This window comes from Gracilinanus agilis, chromosome 4, assembly GCF_016433145.1.
Source record: "Gracilinanus agilis isolate LMUSP501 chromosome 4, AgileGrace, whole genome shotgun sequence".
In the NCBI taxonomy this organism is placed as follows: domain Eukaryota; kingdom Metazoa; phylum Chordata; class Mammalia; order Didelphimorphia; family Didelphidae; genus Gracilinanus; species Gracilinanus agilis.
Window position 1 is genome coordinate 508,041,665 of NC_058133.1, and position 16,085 is coordinate 508,057,749.

The following is a 16,085-nucleotide window of genomic DNA, read 5'->3' on the forward strand; positions in this document are numbered from 1 at the left end:
GAGACAAGGGGAGGGGGGGAGAAGTCCTGGGCGGGAGGGAGGCTACGGCCAGGAGACGCAGCGGCGGAAGTCTAGCCTGGAACCCGCGAGCCCCGCTGGGAACTGAGGACGGGATGGGCCTGGCCACGAGGGAAGCGGAGCGGGAGCGGGGAGGTCCAGGAGGAACCCCGCAGGGTGGCCGAGGTTCCCAAGGGTGACTAGAGACAGGGCAGGCTCTGGAGACTGGGCGGGGGGGAGGACCCCGAGGGGGAGGGTGGGGGCGGGCCCGGGCCCCATTGGCCCGGGATGGGTCCTCCCTTTGCTGGGGCCTAACCGAGCCGGGCCTGGAAGGCTCCGTCACTGGCAGGACTGCACCATGGCGGACTACACGCGTTTGGCCAGCTCTCTGGCTGTGCTCCGCATCCGGAACCCGCCCGTCAATAGCATTGGGTAGGTGAGAGGGAAGCCCGGCTGTGCAGCCTCCGCGGTGGCAACCCGAGGCCGGGCCGGGGCCGAACTGCAAAGGACCCCCTGGCGGGCTTTCTGTGACCGGACTGCTATAGCTCTCGGGATTCTCACTGGTCCTCCAGAGACACACCCACCACCCACCCACCCACGTTACCTCCCCGTCTTCCAGCCTCGGCCTCCGTCTTTGTCTCTATCTCTAAGTCTCTCCGTCTTTCTGTCTCTCTGTCTCTCTGTCTCTGCCTGTCTATCTCTGTCTCTGTGTCTCTCTGTCTATCTCTGTCTCTCTGTCTCTGCCTCTGCCTCTGTCTCTCCCTCCCTCCCTCGCTCCCCTCCCCCTCCCCCTTACCTTTTGTCCTAGAATACGAATTAGTTCCCTTCTCTGGGCCTGGTTCTCCAACCTCGGAGCCACCTAGCAGCCCCACAGAGACGTTCTTAAAGGATCTTGGAGATCACCTCCCCATCTACCTTATTGCTGGAAGGGATCCCGAGGTCCCAGCCAAGGACTGGGCTGGGGCATACTTTGGGCGCCTGCCCCCATTCTGCGCTTAAGCAAAGAGTACCGAGCACTTAATTGCCTTTTATGTGTGTCCGACTCTTTTTTGTACTAAGACCAAAAACTTACTTGTCACTGACTGAGGAACATAAAGGATCCTTGATTTGGAGCTCAAAGACATCTTGGAAGACTTGAGTTCCACTTCCTCATTTTGGAGAGGAGGAAACGGAGGCCCCTACAGGTTAGGTGACTTGTCCAGGGTCACATAGATATTGAGGAGAGGAAGGATTTGCTGACTCCAGGGTCAGTCAGTACTCTACTCATTATACCACTAGTGTGGTATGAGCTGGAAGGGACTTGAAGACCTCCATCTCTAAGCTGAAATCTGTGAACTAAATTGTTTTTCAATAGAATTGATTTGTGTGTGTGTGTGTATGTGTGTATTTTTTTTTAATGAAGGACTTTCTCCTTCTGCTACTATTAGCACGGTAGATCATATTGAAATTGAGCTTTAAAGGGGCTCAGCCCAGCCAGAACTCCAGGGTCTCCTCAGACATCTCCCAGGCCAGCCCAGCCTGCAGGTGCATTTCCATGATGGGATTTCAGATGTTAGCTCCAAAGCCCTTTGAAATGACATTTTTATAGGAATAATGTACTTTTTTTTTAAACCCTTACTTTCCTTTTTTTTTTTTTTAATTTTTTAACCCTCACCTTCCATCTTGGAGTCAATACTGTGTATTGGCTCCAAGGCAGAAGAGTGGTCAGGGTGGGCAATGGGGGTCAAGTGACTTGCCCAGGGCCACCCAGCTGGGAAGTGTCTGAGGCCAGATTTGAACCCAGGACCTGCCTTCTCTAGGCCTGACTTGTATTCCACTGAGCCATCCAGCTGCCTCCAGTATCCATTCCAAGAAGAGAGGCAAAGGCTGGGCAATGGGGGGTTCCCATTAGAACTAGGAAGTGTCTGAAGTCACATTTGATCTCAGCCCTCTTGACCGTGGGCCTTGGTGCTCTAGCCACTGGGCTACCTAGCTGCCCTGAGTGAATGCCTTTTTTTTTTAAATTTTCATTTTTATTTTGAATATTTTCCCATAGTTACATGTTTCATGTTCTTTCCCTCTCCCCAAAGCCCCCCTAACCCTCTTTAAATGACACACAATTCCCCGAGTAAATGACTTTTTAACATGATTTTCCATCTTCTTCCCCAACCTCAAGCCAGCCTTACCTTACTTTGTGTGTGAAAGCGATGCCCTGCTTTGTCCCTCCGGTAGGGGGAGCACCCAAGGAAGGACCCTTTAAGCTACCTTCGCAGCTGAATCTGAAAGTGGGGTGGACACTGGCCAGGGTCACTCAGCTGGGAAGTGTCTGAGGTCAAATTTGAACCCAAGACCTGCCTTCTCTAGGCCTGACTCGTAATCCACTGAGCCATCCAGGGAAAGGAGAGCCATTCATTTCCCAAAGCAGCTTAACCCGGGGACTTTGGGGCTTTAGTGAATTCCACTTCTAATCCCCAGAACCAGCGGAAAGCTCATTAGCCGTGGCCTTCTCTGTAGAGCCGGCTTCCTGGGCAGTGTTGGCTCCTGGCGATTCCTAAGTGGGCAGCATCTTCGGGGAAAGCCGCTTGGCCCCGGCTTTAGCAAGACCTTGGAAATCAGTAAAACTCAAAGACATCTTCCTTAAACCACCCTGGCTCCATTTCTTGCAGGCCTTTGAAAGATTCCTAAAGCAATGGAGGGGCAGTCCTTTAATCTGGCTGCAGAGAGGAGGGGAAGGTGATGGATGGGGCTTGGAATAAGCTGCTCAGTCAGAATTACAAATTGTTCCCATATGCAAGGCCTGGGAGAATCATTGACATTTCTATTGTGTTTTTCATACTTTATCTCACTTAAGCCTTTGGATTATAGATAGGGCCTTGGGAGGGATTTTCGAGGACTTCCCTCTTTAGTTCAGCAGAGGAAGAGCTGGCTCTAGGGACCCTCGGTGATTTGAGGATGGCAGGATGTCAGTTTTAGCTCTGGCAGGTACCCCAGAAACCAACTAGCTGGACACCCTCTACTCAATTTTAGAAATGCATCTCACTATTGATTGGGAGCAGGGAGGGACTTAAAAGTCATCCCCTCCTTATTTTACAAATAAGGAAACTGAGGGTGAGAGAGTTTTAGGTGATTTTTGCCTAGCGTCACACAGGAGTTCAAGTCTAGGGGGGGATTCGAATTCAGGTCTTCTGGACTCCCCGCCTGACCCTCTGTGCTGCTACCCTTCCTAGAGGCCTCAGTTAATGATGACTGCAAAATTAACAAAAAACAACATGGCAGGGGGCATTGGTTTTAATTGAATTTAATTAAAAAGAAATGCTCTCTTTTCTTCTTTGGCTAATTTTGTAGTTATCATGGATCCAGAAAAAGCCATGACTTTTGGACCTTGTAATATTATGCAACGGTGCTGACTATCTGTTTGTAGAAGCAGCATTTTTGAGTTTAATGAAATGGTCAAAGGTGAGTGTTCTCTGTAGGTTTAATGGTGAAAGAGAAGTGTTGGTGTTCAGTCGTGCCTGACTCTTGGTGACCCTGTGGACTATAGCACAGCAGGCCTTTCTATCTTCCACTATCTCTCAAAGTCTGTCCCAGTTCAATTTGGTTGTTTTCACAGCACTATGCAGCCATCCCCTTCTCCTTTTGCCTTCAGTCTTCCCCAGCATCAGGGTTTTTTCCAATGAGTGGCCAAAGTATGTAAGTTCGGTTTCAGTATTTGGCCTTCTAGTGAATAGTTTGAATAAGATAAATATTTTATTTTCCCCCAATACATGTAAAAACAAATTTTAAACATTCTTTAAAAAAATATTTGAGTCTTAAATTCTCTCCCTCCCTCCCTTGCTCCCTTCCTCTCTCTCTCTCTGCAAAGGTAAGCCATTTGATAGAAATTTAAATGCGAAATCATGTAAAACATTTGTTCATGATAAGCCAACCAAAAAACTGTATGAAAATGGAGACAGAAAGTGAAATCCAGCATTTGGTCTGGATTCACGCTCCATCAGTTCTTTCTGTAGAGGCAGACGGCATTTTTCATCATGAATCCTTTGGGATCGTCTTCACCGTTGTTCATCGTACAATATTGCTGTTGCTATGGACAACGCCCTCCAGGTTCTGTTCATTTCACTCTGTGTCAGTTCATATAGATCTTTCCAGGTTTTTCTGAAATCATCCTGCTCATCAATACAGTAGTATTCACCACCCTGTACCACAACTTGTTCAGTCATTCCCCTGTGGATGGGCATCTCTTCAGTTTCCAATTCTTTGCCACCACAAAAAGAGCACCTCGAAATATTTGTGTACACAGAGGTCCTTTTTCTTTTCCTTTTTTTTTTTTTAATCTCTTTGGGATACAGATCTAGCAGTGGTATCACTAGGTCTGTTATAGAAAACTCACCAATCAGGGGCAGGAAACTCAAATGGCACTCAGAATGAGGAAGGCAAGATCTTTATAACGCGTGTGGACCCACAGGGAGATCACATCTCTGACCCTGGGTCCCAGCACTGGGGGACAGGCATTTTATATTCTATATCTGGTCTCACCTCTGGCTTGCGTGGAACTGGGTGGGAGCTGGAGCAGGGAAAGCTGTCTGGCCTTCAGGCTGAATTTCTTCATCAGGTCAAAGGGTACGCACAGTTTTATAGCTCTTTGGGCTAGATCCAAACTGCTCTCCAGAATGATTGAATCAGTCCCCAACTCCCCAACAGTGTAGTCGTGTCTCAGTTTTCCCACATCCCCTCCAGCATTTGTCATTTTCCTTTTTCTGATATCATAACCAATCTGAGAGGGGTGAGGCGGTACCTTAGAGTTGTTTTCATTTGCATTTCTCTAATAAATAGTGATTGAGGGAATTTTTTTTCACATGACTATGGATAGCTTTGATTACTTCAGAAGTCAGAATGAATTTCTTTAAATATTGACTGATTTGATCTCTTTGCTGTCCAAGGGACTCTCAAGAGTCTTCTCCACCATGATTGGAAAGCTCTGATTCAGCAGGGCTCTGTTTTCCTTATGGACCAACTCTCAAAGTCATACATGGCTACTGGAAAAACTATAGCTATGACTTGATAGTCCTTTGTCAAGAGATGATGTCTCTGTCCAGATTTGCCATAGTTTTCCTTCCAAGGAGCAAGTAGCCAATTTGGAGTGATCTTTGAGCCCAAGAATCTAAAATCTGCCTCTGTTTCCATTTCACCTCTCTCTATTTACCAGGTACCAGTTGCCCAGATCTTAATTTTTTTAACATTGAGCTTCAACACTTTCTTTTTTTACTCTCATGAAGAAGCTTCTTAATTCTTTACTTTCTGCCATCAGAGTGATATCATCTGCATATCTAAGATTGTTGACATTTCCCCTGGTGCCCTTAATTCTGGCTTCTGAGTCTGGCACGTCACATGATACATTCTGCACATATGTTAAATAAACAAGATGACAACATACAGCCTCGTCATACTCCTTCCCCAGTTTTAAAGAGAAGTAGGTGAAAAATAATGACTAGATTTGCTATTCTAATCTTCCTTATTTCCTTCAAAAAGTAGGATGGGAAGGGGGCAGCTGGGTAGCTCAGTGGATTGAGAGCCAGGCCTAGAGACGGGAGGTCCTAGGTTCAAATCTGGCCTCAGACACTTCCCAGCTGTGTGACCCTGGGCAAGTCACTTGACCCCCATTGCCTACCCTTACCACTCTTCTGCCTTGGAGCCAATACACAGTATTGACTCTAAGACAGAAGGTAAGGGTTTAAAAAAAAAAAAAAAGTAGGATGGGAGAAGGAGGAAGAGGAGAGAACTTTTAAAAATTATTTATTTTTAACATTCTTTTAGTCATTATTTCTTTTTCTTTTTTTTTTAAACCCTTGTACTTGGGTGTATTGTCTCATAGGTGGAAGATTGGTAAGGGTGGGCAATGGGGGTCAAGTGACTTGCCCAGGGTCACACAGCTGGGAAGTGGCTGAGGCCAGATTTGAACCTAGGACCTCCCATCTCTAGGCCTGGCTCTCAATCCACTGAGCTACCCAGCTGCCCCTATTTTTAACTTTCTTAAAAAATTTTTTTAATGTTTCAAATCCTTTCTCTTCTTCCAATTCTCCCTTATCCATTGAAAATGCAAGAAATGTGATATCAATTATACATGTGAAATCATACAAAACATATTTCCATATTATCCATGTTGCCAAAAAAAGCAAGAAAAATAAAGAAAGTGAAAAATTTTTCTTCAATCTGCGTACAGATTCCACCAGTTCTTTTTCTGGAGGTGAATAGTATTTAAAAAACAAAACAAAACAAAACACAATCCTTACTTTCTGTCTTCGAATCAACACCAAGTTTTGATTCCAAAGCAGAAAAGAGATAAGAGGTAAGCAACTGGGGCTGTGACTTGCTCAAGGACACACAGCTAGTAAGTATTTCAGGCCAAATTTGAACCCAGGATCTCCCATCTCCAGGCCTGGCTCTCCATCCAGTGAACCTCCTAGTAGCTGCTCTGGTGGCGAGCATTTTTCATCCTGAGTCTTTTGGAATTGTCTTGGATCATCATAATTGCTGAGATTAGCTGAGTCATTCGTGGTTGATCATTGAATGATATTGCTGTTACTATGTATGATGTTCTCCTGGTTCTGCTCACTTCACTTTGTATCAGTTCATGTAAGTCTTCCCAGGTTTTCCTGAGAGCATCTTGCTCATCATTTCTTATAGCACAATAGTATTCCATCATAACCATACCACAGATTGCTCAGACATTCCCCAAGTGATGGACACAGGAGGATAAAATTGTGCATCTGTACTTTCCTTTGCTGTCGCCCCTGATCACCTAAGCTTAATCTTGGAGATTCCCACCCAACTAAGGAAAGAACATTTAAAAATTTCACTGTGGGTAGGAACTCCCCATGAGGAAACTCCCTCTCCCAGTCCTGATCAGCGCCCGAGGGGAACACTGACAGGTCAGACCAATGCCTCAATAGACTGTGGGTTCCTTTGAGGGCAAGGACTATCTTTTGCCTTTTTTTTTGTACCAGACACATGATTGACATTTAATAAATGTTTTTGACTGATTGACTAACAAGAGAAACAAGTATGTCTGTAAATATATCCCTATAAAGGGAATCAGAGCAAGTTAACTTGAGAGAGAGGGCTCTAGACGGGATCAGAATGGATTAAGTGCACAAGATGGTATATGGGCTGGTTGAGCAGAATCAAGATTAAGTGGCTGCTAGGTGGCACATTGGAATCTTGAAGGTTTTAGTTCAAATCTATCCTGACACTAGCTGTGTGATTTTGGGCAAGTCCCTTCACCTTTGCCTGCCTCACTTTCCCCATCTATAAAATGGGGAGAATAAGAACACCTACCTAACAGAATTGTTATGAGGATTAAAGAATGTACTGCTTATAAAGGGCTTTGCAAGATTTAAAGCTATTGGACTGGGATGGTGACAAAATGGAGATACTTAGTGTTGTAGGAACATTTGTGTGGAGAGAGAGAGCTTTCATGGGGAGAAGAGACCAAAGAGGACTTCATGGAGGGCTGGCCCTTGAGCTGAGCTTTAAAGGAAGGGAGGCATCAAATAAGTAATCATTGGGAAGAGCTTAGCACAGTTTCTGGCAGAGAAAGCTCTCTATAAATTTTATGTTACATTATTATTAAAGGGACCCTCAAAGGTTAGAATAAGAAGAGGATGTGTTTCAGGTAGGGGGAGATTTTAAGCCGAAGGAGTAGGTAGAAGTGTATTTCACTAGAACATTGAATGAATAAATAAAGGAATAAATGAAAAAGCAACATGCTTTTATTATATTTCAGGCACTGTGCTGGGGCAGCTAAGCAATACAATGGATAGAGTGGGGGGGCCTGGAGTCAGGAAGACTCATCTTCCTGAGTTCAAATCTGGCCTCAGACACTTACTAGCTAGGTGACCCTAGGCAAGTCATTGAATCCTGCTTGCCTCAGTTTCCTCATCTGTCAAATGAATTAGAGAAGGAAATGAAGAACCACTTCCAAATTATTGCCATGAAAACCCCAAATGGGGTCACAAAGAGTCAGATATGACTGAAACAACTCAACAACAATGTGATCAATAATCATTTGGATGGTACTGGACGCTCAGTATGGGAATGAAGTTAGTTAAAATAAATAACCTTAAATGAGATCAGTACTTTAGAGGGCTCTAACACAAAGCACTGGTAAACTCCAGGGGGAGTGATTTGCCATTTCCTTTTCCAGCTCGTTTTATAGAAGAAGAAACTGAGGCAAATAGGGTTGAGTGACTTGCCCAGGGTGGCACAGCTAGTAAGTGTCTGAGGTCAGCTTCCTGACTCCAGGTCTCATGCTCTGTGTACTATGGTGCCATCTAGCTACCCATATACCTAAGAAAATGATAATTTATATATATTTGTATAAAGCGCATTTATATAGCGCTTTAAGATTTGCAAAGCACTTCTATCAACATGATTGCATTTCATCTTTACAACAACTGTGAGAGGCGAATTCTGTCACTAACCCCATTTCACAGATGAGCAGCGTCTGAGATGGCAGTAGGACTGCCCAGGTTTAATGTCCAGTGGGCAGCTGGTCCTATGTCTTGTAGGTACCCAGTTTTCGGTGTGGTGTCTCCCCCAGTAGAATGTAAGGAGCTCACATTTTTGCCTTTCTTCTTCTACCTGTAGTATTCTGATCACAGCTAGTTTCATTAGAAGGTGAAAAGTATGGAGAATAGGGCCATGAGAGCAAGGATATATTTTCCCATTATTGGAGTGGGGAGCCCATTATGGAAGGACAAGGGTCCTGAAGCTCGCTCTGTTATTTCACATGTATTTTTTTTTTCCAGTAAAGCTGTGATAGAAGACCTGTTGGAAGGCCTGAGGAAAGCCAAAACCGATCCAGCTGTGAAAGCCATCATTCTCTGTGGAGCAGATGGAAAGTTCTCTGCAGGTAAATATGGATTTCAGAACCCCTCCCCTCTGATTCTCCCAGGTGCTCTGTTCTCCTCTGGTGTGCCCTAAGCCTCTGGGTATATGTGTGTGTGTATATGTAGAGGGATGCCTTTGGGCAAGGTAACGGGTGTAATAATAACTAGCATTTCTGTCTTGCTTTAGGGGTCGGCAACCTTTTTAGCCGTGAGAGCCACATTTTTTAAAATGTAATTTCATGAGAGCCGTCCAGTGCTCACAGAGCCGCTCCTGTAACAGTGCCTGAAAAAAAATGGACTTTATGGCTCCTGCAGAAAGAGCCGTATCTGGCCCTCGAAAGAGCCATACGTTGCCGAGCCCTGCTTTAGAGAGTCATCATGATATTATGCAGAGAAAGCAGGCCTTGGATTCAGAAAGACCTGGGTTCACATCATGCTTCTATATTCATAGGAGCATAGATCTAGTGCTAGAGGGCTCTTAGAGGTCATTTAATCCAACCTTTTTATTTATATTTATATATTTGCAAATATATAAATATGTATGTATAGATGAAGAAACAGGCTAAGAGGAGCTAAGTGTTTTGCTTAAGTTCAAATACAGAGGGAGGATGGAAAAAGGGAGAGGGAAGGAAGGAAGGAAAGGAAAAAGAAGATGTGGAAGGGAGGGAGAAAGGAAGGTAAAGAGTAAAAGGGAGAAAGAAAGAAGGAAAGGAGAAAGAAAGAAAAGAAGGAGAGAAGAGCAATTTGGAGGAAGGAAAAGGAAGAAAGAAGGAAGGGAAAAGGAAAAAAGGGAGCTGAGACTCACAGAAGCAAAAAAAGGACAAGAGAGAAAGAAGGAAAGAAACCCATACCTTATCCACTAACCATTGCTGCTCATCCTCTAGAACAGCTGAGAGCCCTGCTACCGCCTAGCTTTGACCTGCCTCCAAGACCTACTGTCCCTGTTTTCCTAGAACAGGCCCTTTTACTAAGGATAGCTCTCCTTTCCCAAGATTATCAGGTTCTGGTCAGCTGATCCCCTGTATTGTTTAGATATAGAGATGGGATAACACTCACTCTGGAACTTTCGCCTGGATTGGAACTGTCTTCATTGGTGAGAGAGTGCCCAGGGCACCTTCAAACTATGTGGCACTGCCTGCCTGGCTGACTGGGGCCAATGACTTCATCTCACTAGCCCTTGGGCTTTTCATATTTAAAATGAAGGTGCTGGATTAGAAGGCCTCCGCAGGCCTTTCTAGTTCTCACTCCATGGTCCAACGATCCTTCCTGGTTTGTGGCATTCCAAAAAAGAACATCCTGCTCTAATTTGGTCTGAATAGGTTAGAGTCCAGTGACATTACCAACCCCTTTTTCTAGACATTATTCTTAAAAACAAAACAAAACAAAACAAAAACTCTTACCTTCTGTCTTAGAATCAATAAATATGTATTGTTTCTGAGGCAGAAGAGTGGAAAGGCTAGGTAATGGGCATTAAGTGACTTGTGCCCACGGTCATTTGGCTGGGAAATGTCTATATCCAGATTTGAACCCAGAACCTCCCATCTCTAGGCCTGGCTCTCAATCCACTGAGCCACTAGCTACCCTACTTTTTTTTTTTTTTTTTTAAATTTTGAGTTCCAAATTCTCTCCCTCTTTCCTTCCTTTCCCTCTCTACTCCCTGAGATGGTAAGCAATCTGATATAGATTTTACATGTCAATCATGTAAAACATTTTTCCATATTAGTCATTTTATGGAAAAGATTGCAACCAAAAAAATGAAGAAAGAAAGTGAAATATAGTATGTTTTGGTCTGCATTCAGACTCCATCAATTCTTTCTTTGGAGATGGATGGCATTTTTCATCATGAGTCTTTGGCATTGCCTTGGATCATTGTATTGCTGAGAAGAGCTAGTTCATTCACAGTTGTTCATCATATGCACAGCCCAATATTGCTGTTACTGTGTACAATTTTCTCCTGGTTCTGTTCACTTTTGTCCATATGGGTTTATGTAAGTCTTTCTGGGTTTTTCTGGAATCATCTTGCTCATCATTTCTTATGGCACAATAGTATTCCATCACAATCATAAATCACAATTTATTCAGTCATCCCTCAATTGATGGACATTCTCTCAATTTCCAATTCTCTGCTACCACAAAAAAAGTTGCTATAAATATTTTTGTACGTATAGATCGTCTTTTCCTTTTTCTTGGTTTCTTTGGGATATAAACCTAGTAGAGTGGGAGTATTCCTGGATCGAAAGGTATGCACACCAAAGGACTTTAAAAGACTGTCTACCTTTTTTTTTTTTTTTAATTTTAAACCCTTAACTTCTGTGTATTGACTTATAGGTAGAAGATTGGTAAGCGTAGGCAATGGGGGTCAAGTGACTTGCCCAGGGTCACACAGCTGGGAAGTGTCTGAGGCCGGATTTGAACCTAGGACCTCCCGTCTCTAGGCCTGGCTCTCAATCCACTGAGTTAACCAGCGGCCCCCCAAGACTGTCTACCTTTTGATCCAGCCATACCACTACTGGGTTTATACCCCAAAAAGATAAGGAAAAAGATTTGCACAAAAATATTTGTAGCTGCGCTCTTTGTGGTGGCAAAAAATTGGAAAATGAGGGGATGCCCTTTAATTGGGGAATGACTGAACAAATTGTGGTATCTGATGGTGATGGAATACTATTGTCCTGAAAGGAATAATAAACTGGAGGAATTCCATGTGAACTGGAAAGACCTCCAGGAATTGATGCAGAGTGAAAGGAGCAGAGCCAGAAGAATATCATACACAGAGGCGAATACACTGTGGCACAATCGAATGTAATGGACTTTTCTCCTAGCAGCAAAGCAATGATCCAGAACAATTCTGAGGGATTTATGAGAAAGATGCTATTTACCTTCTGAGGAAGAACTGTGGGAGCAGAAACACAGAAGAAAAACATAGGATCGATCACATGGGTTGATGGGGATATGATTGGAGATGTAGACTCTAGATGATCGCCCTAATGCAAATATTAATAATATGGAAATAGGTCTTGATCAATGACACACGTAAAACCCAGTGGAATTACTCATTGGCTACAGGAGGAGGAGGGAGGAAGTTAGGAAAAGAACATGAATCATGTAACCATGGAAAAATATTCTAAATTAATTAATTAAAAAAAGGTAGGCATAGTTTTAAAACCCTTTGGGCAGTGTTCCAAATTGTTCTCTAGAATGGTTGGATCAGATTACAATACCACCAATGATGCATTAGTGTCCCAGTTTTCCTACAACTCTTCCAACATTTGTCATTTTCATTTTCCAGACACTATACTTTTTTTTTTAATGCTGCCTAAAATCACTCTGAAAGGCACACAGATAATATTGTATAGTGAATAGTTCCACCCTCTAGCCTTGGAGTCTGGAAAGATCTGGGTCTGAGTCTAGGCTCCAATAGATATGTACCCAGAGATATTCAGGGAAGACAATTATCTGTGATGTGAAGGATTGCCAAGCCCCTTTCAGGGCAGCACATACACCTTTGGTGTCTGTCTCTCACCCAACTCTCACTGGTCACTTGAAGAAGCTGTATAGAGGGCAGTTGGCCAAACTTTGGTAAACTATCTTGACAGATAGGCTAACGCAGGTTGATGAACCTCAAACCCTTTGGTGAGTTTAGAGGGATGTCTAGCCCAAGCATGTGAAGACTTGCCCCAGTAGAATGGGCAGATGAAGACAATTTGTTCCAATGGTCATGAAGACGGCCGAAGCAGGTACTGTGGAGGGCTTAGAGTTTGGTGAGACATTGAAGAAGCCAAGGTCATCCACGGCATCCCAGGCCATCACTAGTCATCTTGAATTCTGTCTTGCCATTGGACTCTGATGACTCTGGAAAAGAGAGTGAGGCTAAAGACTTTGTGCAAGTCTGCCTCATTTAAATCCAGCTTCTGTGTGAGTCATGAGATCCTGCCAGTGATATCACTGGTCCTCTTCAGATACAAAGGAGGATAACCAACCAAATCACCCACCTACCCAGCTATGTATTCATGGGTCAGTGAGTCACCCCCTCTCAGTGCTTCCTGAGACCTCACTCCAAGGTAACTTCCAGCCAAGACGCTACTTTCCAGCTCTCAGGAGAGGTCTCCACATGGATAAAATCACAGATCAGGACCAAAGAGATAGAAAGTTGCTCTGGCTTGCATTGGCTCAGGTTCTCTTTTTATATGAATGACTTTTTTGCTTGGCTCTTGCCATCCTGGCCTTAGGCAGCTGGGTTTTTGTTCCAAGGTGGGAGATTTTATATATCCTTATTAAAGGAGAAATGGCCAGTCATTCCAACCCAAAAGAAATGTTTTATGCACATTAAAAATGTGTTCTGTCAACTGGTCTACTAAATAGCTCAGTGCCTGGCACACAGTTGGCACTTAAAAAATCCTTACTGACTGACTGACTGACTAGTCATCCTTTATGGCTAGTCAACAGCTATTTGTCCAAGTCATTGATAAAGACATTGACCAGAACAGGTCAGAGCATACCACTAGAATGCCCTATGGATAGATAATATTCTTTGGGCCTCCTCCATTAACCAATTCAAACCCTACCAAACTTGACTTTCTATTTGTAGTTCTGTTTCAGGCACTTTTACTCCAGAACTTTCATTGGCTCCCCATTGCCTACAGGATAAATTTTAGAAATGTATTTAAAATGCCTCCTTGATCCTGTCCCAATCTAGTTTTCTAATCTTCGGATAACTAATGGGACGAGATAGTCCCCCAGAACATGCACTGACCATGGAGAGAAGGAGCATTAATGACTTCTCTCGCCTGAGGAGGGAGTAGGCTGGCCCCCAAGATTGGAGTGCATTTACTCCTACCTCTGTGTCTTACTTCTTTGATTAATATGTCTCTGTTTTATTGACAAGGGACTCAGAGAGAAAAAATTACTTGGCCAGGATCCCACAGTTCCCAAGAGTCAGAGACAGGATTGGAACCCAAATCTTCCTGACTTAAAGTCCAGTGCTCTGTCCATTAAGTCAGACTGTCTCCTAATATCTGTCTAATGGTTTTATCTTGAATGAGGTTTTTTTCCCCCTATACATTCTTTTTATTTTCTTAGGTGCTGATATTCGAAGCTTTGCTGGCCCTTTACAGAGGACTCATTCATTAGACGGAGTCATTGACATGCTAGAGAAAATGGAGAAGCCTTTGGTGGCTGCCATCCAGGACCTGGCTCTGGGAGGAGGTCTGGAATTGGCACTGGGATGTCACTACAGGATTGCCAATGCCAAGGTAACAGCTCTGGGTGGACCACTGCTCTGATACCATCCCTCACACCATGCTCCCAACCATTCCTAGAAAGGATAGGAAGGCAGGAGCAACTTCACCTGTGACCTGGGGGCCGGACTGAGTAGTCAACAGCTGTATGGAGGAATTCTTCCAGAGTGGGGTTCCCTTGGGGTGTCTCTGCCTGGTCGGCCCAGGGGCAAGGTCTGCTTCTCTGCACATGTTCACTCAAGTCAGCAAGTATTTATTGAGCACCTACTCTGTGCTAGACAGTAGGAATACTGAGTCAGTGAATTGATAGACATTTATCAAGCTCCTGCTGTATGTCTGGCACTAAGGATTTGAAGAAAGAAAATCAGGAAGCATTTATGGAGCTCCTACTATGTGCCTGGCACTGTACTAAACATTGGGTATACAGAGAAAATTAATCTATTAGGAATCATTTATGGAGCCCCTACTATGTGCCAGGCATTGGGCTTACAGAGCAAATCAATCTATTAACAAGCATTTATGGAGCTCCTACTATGTGCCAGGCACTGTGCTAGGCATTAGGTATACAGAGAAAATTAATCTATTAGCAAGCATTTAGAGAGCTCCTACTATGTGCCAGATGTTGTACATTTGGACTTCAGAGATCAGAACAGAATAATTCAGACCTTCAAGGAATTTCTGTTATATTAAGGACAATCGCCCGTGGCCTTAGATTTCCTTTGTGTCTATTTTATATGAATATATCTGTGTATTTGTTATTTCTCCCAGCAGATTTTTGGTCTTTGTATCTTCAGTGCCCACATGGTGCCTGACGCATAGTAGGAACTTAACGAATGTTTGCTGATTGATTGACTCTTGATGCTGGTTGAGTGGTAAATGCCCATATAGACCCTCATTGAATGAATGAATGTTCAGGCTGAATGGGGAGTGTTGTATCATCTGGACAGTCTAGGGATGAGTAGTGGGTGACCTGCAAACCTTGATCTGCCTTTGGCGACAGAACCAAAAGGAGGTTGGGGTGATGGACTTCTCTAGACCTCATTTTATTTGGTTAGAAAGAGCAGGACCCTTAGGACCCTTTGGAAGGGGCACAGCTCTTGGGAAGCCTGGGGCCAAAGCAGGAACCGAGATTATCGAAACTTCAGTTTTTGAGGGTTGTGAAATCACAGGTCCAGGGTTGGAAAGACCTTAGAGACTATCTGGCTCCATCCTTCCACTCCTTTTGTACAGATGAGGAAACTGAGGCGGAGGGAAATGCAAATGCTTTCCCCAGGACATATATACAAGAGTATGTGTTTGGGGCAGGATAAGCTCTTAAGGAATAGCTCTCGTTGGGAAAAAATGAGATGGTCCTTAAAAAAGCACGGCATGGCAGAAAGAGCCCTGGCTTTGGATTCAGAAGACCTTCATTCGAGGCTTGCCTCTGATCCTACTTCCTGAGAGACCTTGAATACTTCATTTCCCTGGGCCTCAGTGTCCTTATCTGTAATATGAAGGCCTTGAAGTAAATAGCCTTTCAGGCCTCCTTAAGCTCTATATTTGTGACCCTATTTGATAATATACTAACAAGAACTTATTAACTCCCTACTGTATGCAAGCAACTGCTCCAGGCACTGAGAAAAACAATCAAGCCATCAATGAGTATTTATTAATCACCTGCATGGCAGGGACTGTACTAGACAATGGGAAATCTAAGACAGAAAATGACCCCTGCCCTGTGGGATCTTACAGTCTCTCAGAGGAGACTCTCTCTATGTATCTATGTATCTATCCATCTGTCTGTCTGTCTTGTCTCTATATTTTTCTGTATCCATCTATCTATTATCCCTCTATTCACCCATCCATCTCTCTCTTTCTCTCTGCATCTATCTGTCTGTTTGCCTCTATATTCATCTATTTCTTTCCATTCATCCATCTTCCATCCATCCATCCATCCATCCATCTCTCTCTCTCTCTCTCTCTCTCTCTCTCTCTCTCTCTCTCTCTCTCT

The 16,085-nt window shown here is 43.9% G+C and overlaps 1 protein-coding gene across 2 annotated transcripts in view; it reads left to right on the forward strand.

Annotated features, from left to right (window-relative positions):
* The first annotated feature begins 355 nt into the window (after positions 1–355).
* The window catches only part of EHHADH (enoyl-CoA hydratase and 3-hydroxyacyl CoA dehydrogenase), a 33,839-nt gene continuing 18,109 nt past the window's right edge, over positions 356–16,085 (forward strand). The window contains exons 1-3 of one of the 2 annotated variants that reach the window (XM_044673211.1): positions 356–429; positions 8,781–8,884; positions 13,938–14,110. In XM_044673211.1, coding sequence (XP_044529146.1) covers positions 356–429; positions 8,781–8,884; positions 13,938–14,110 — 351 coding nt within the window. Of the gene's footprint in view, positions 430–8,594; positions 8,885–13,937; positions 14,111–16,085 lie in introns of those variants that run through there. The other variant, XM_044673210.1, reaches the window with a different exon arrangement.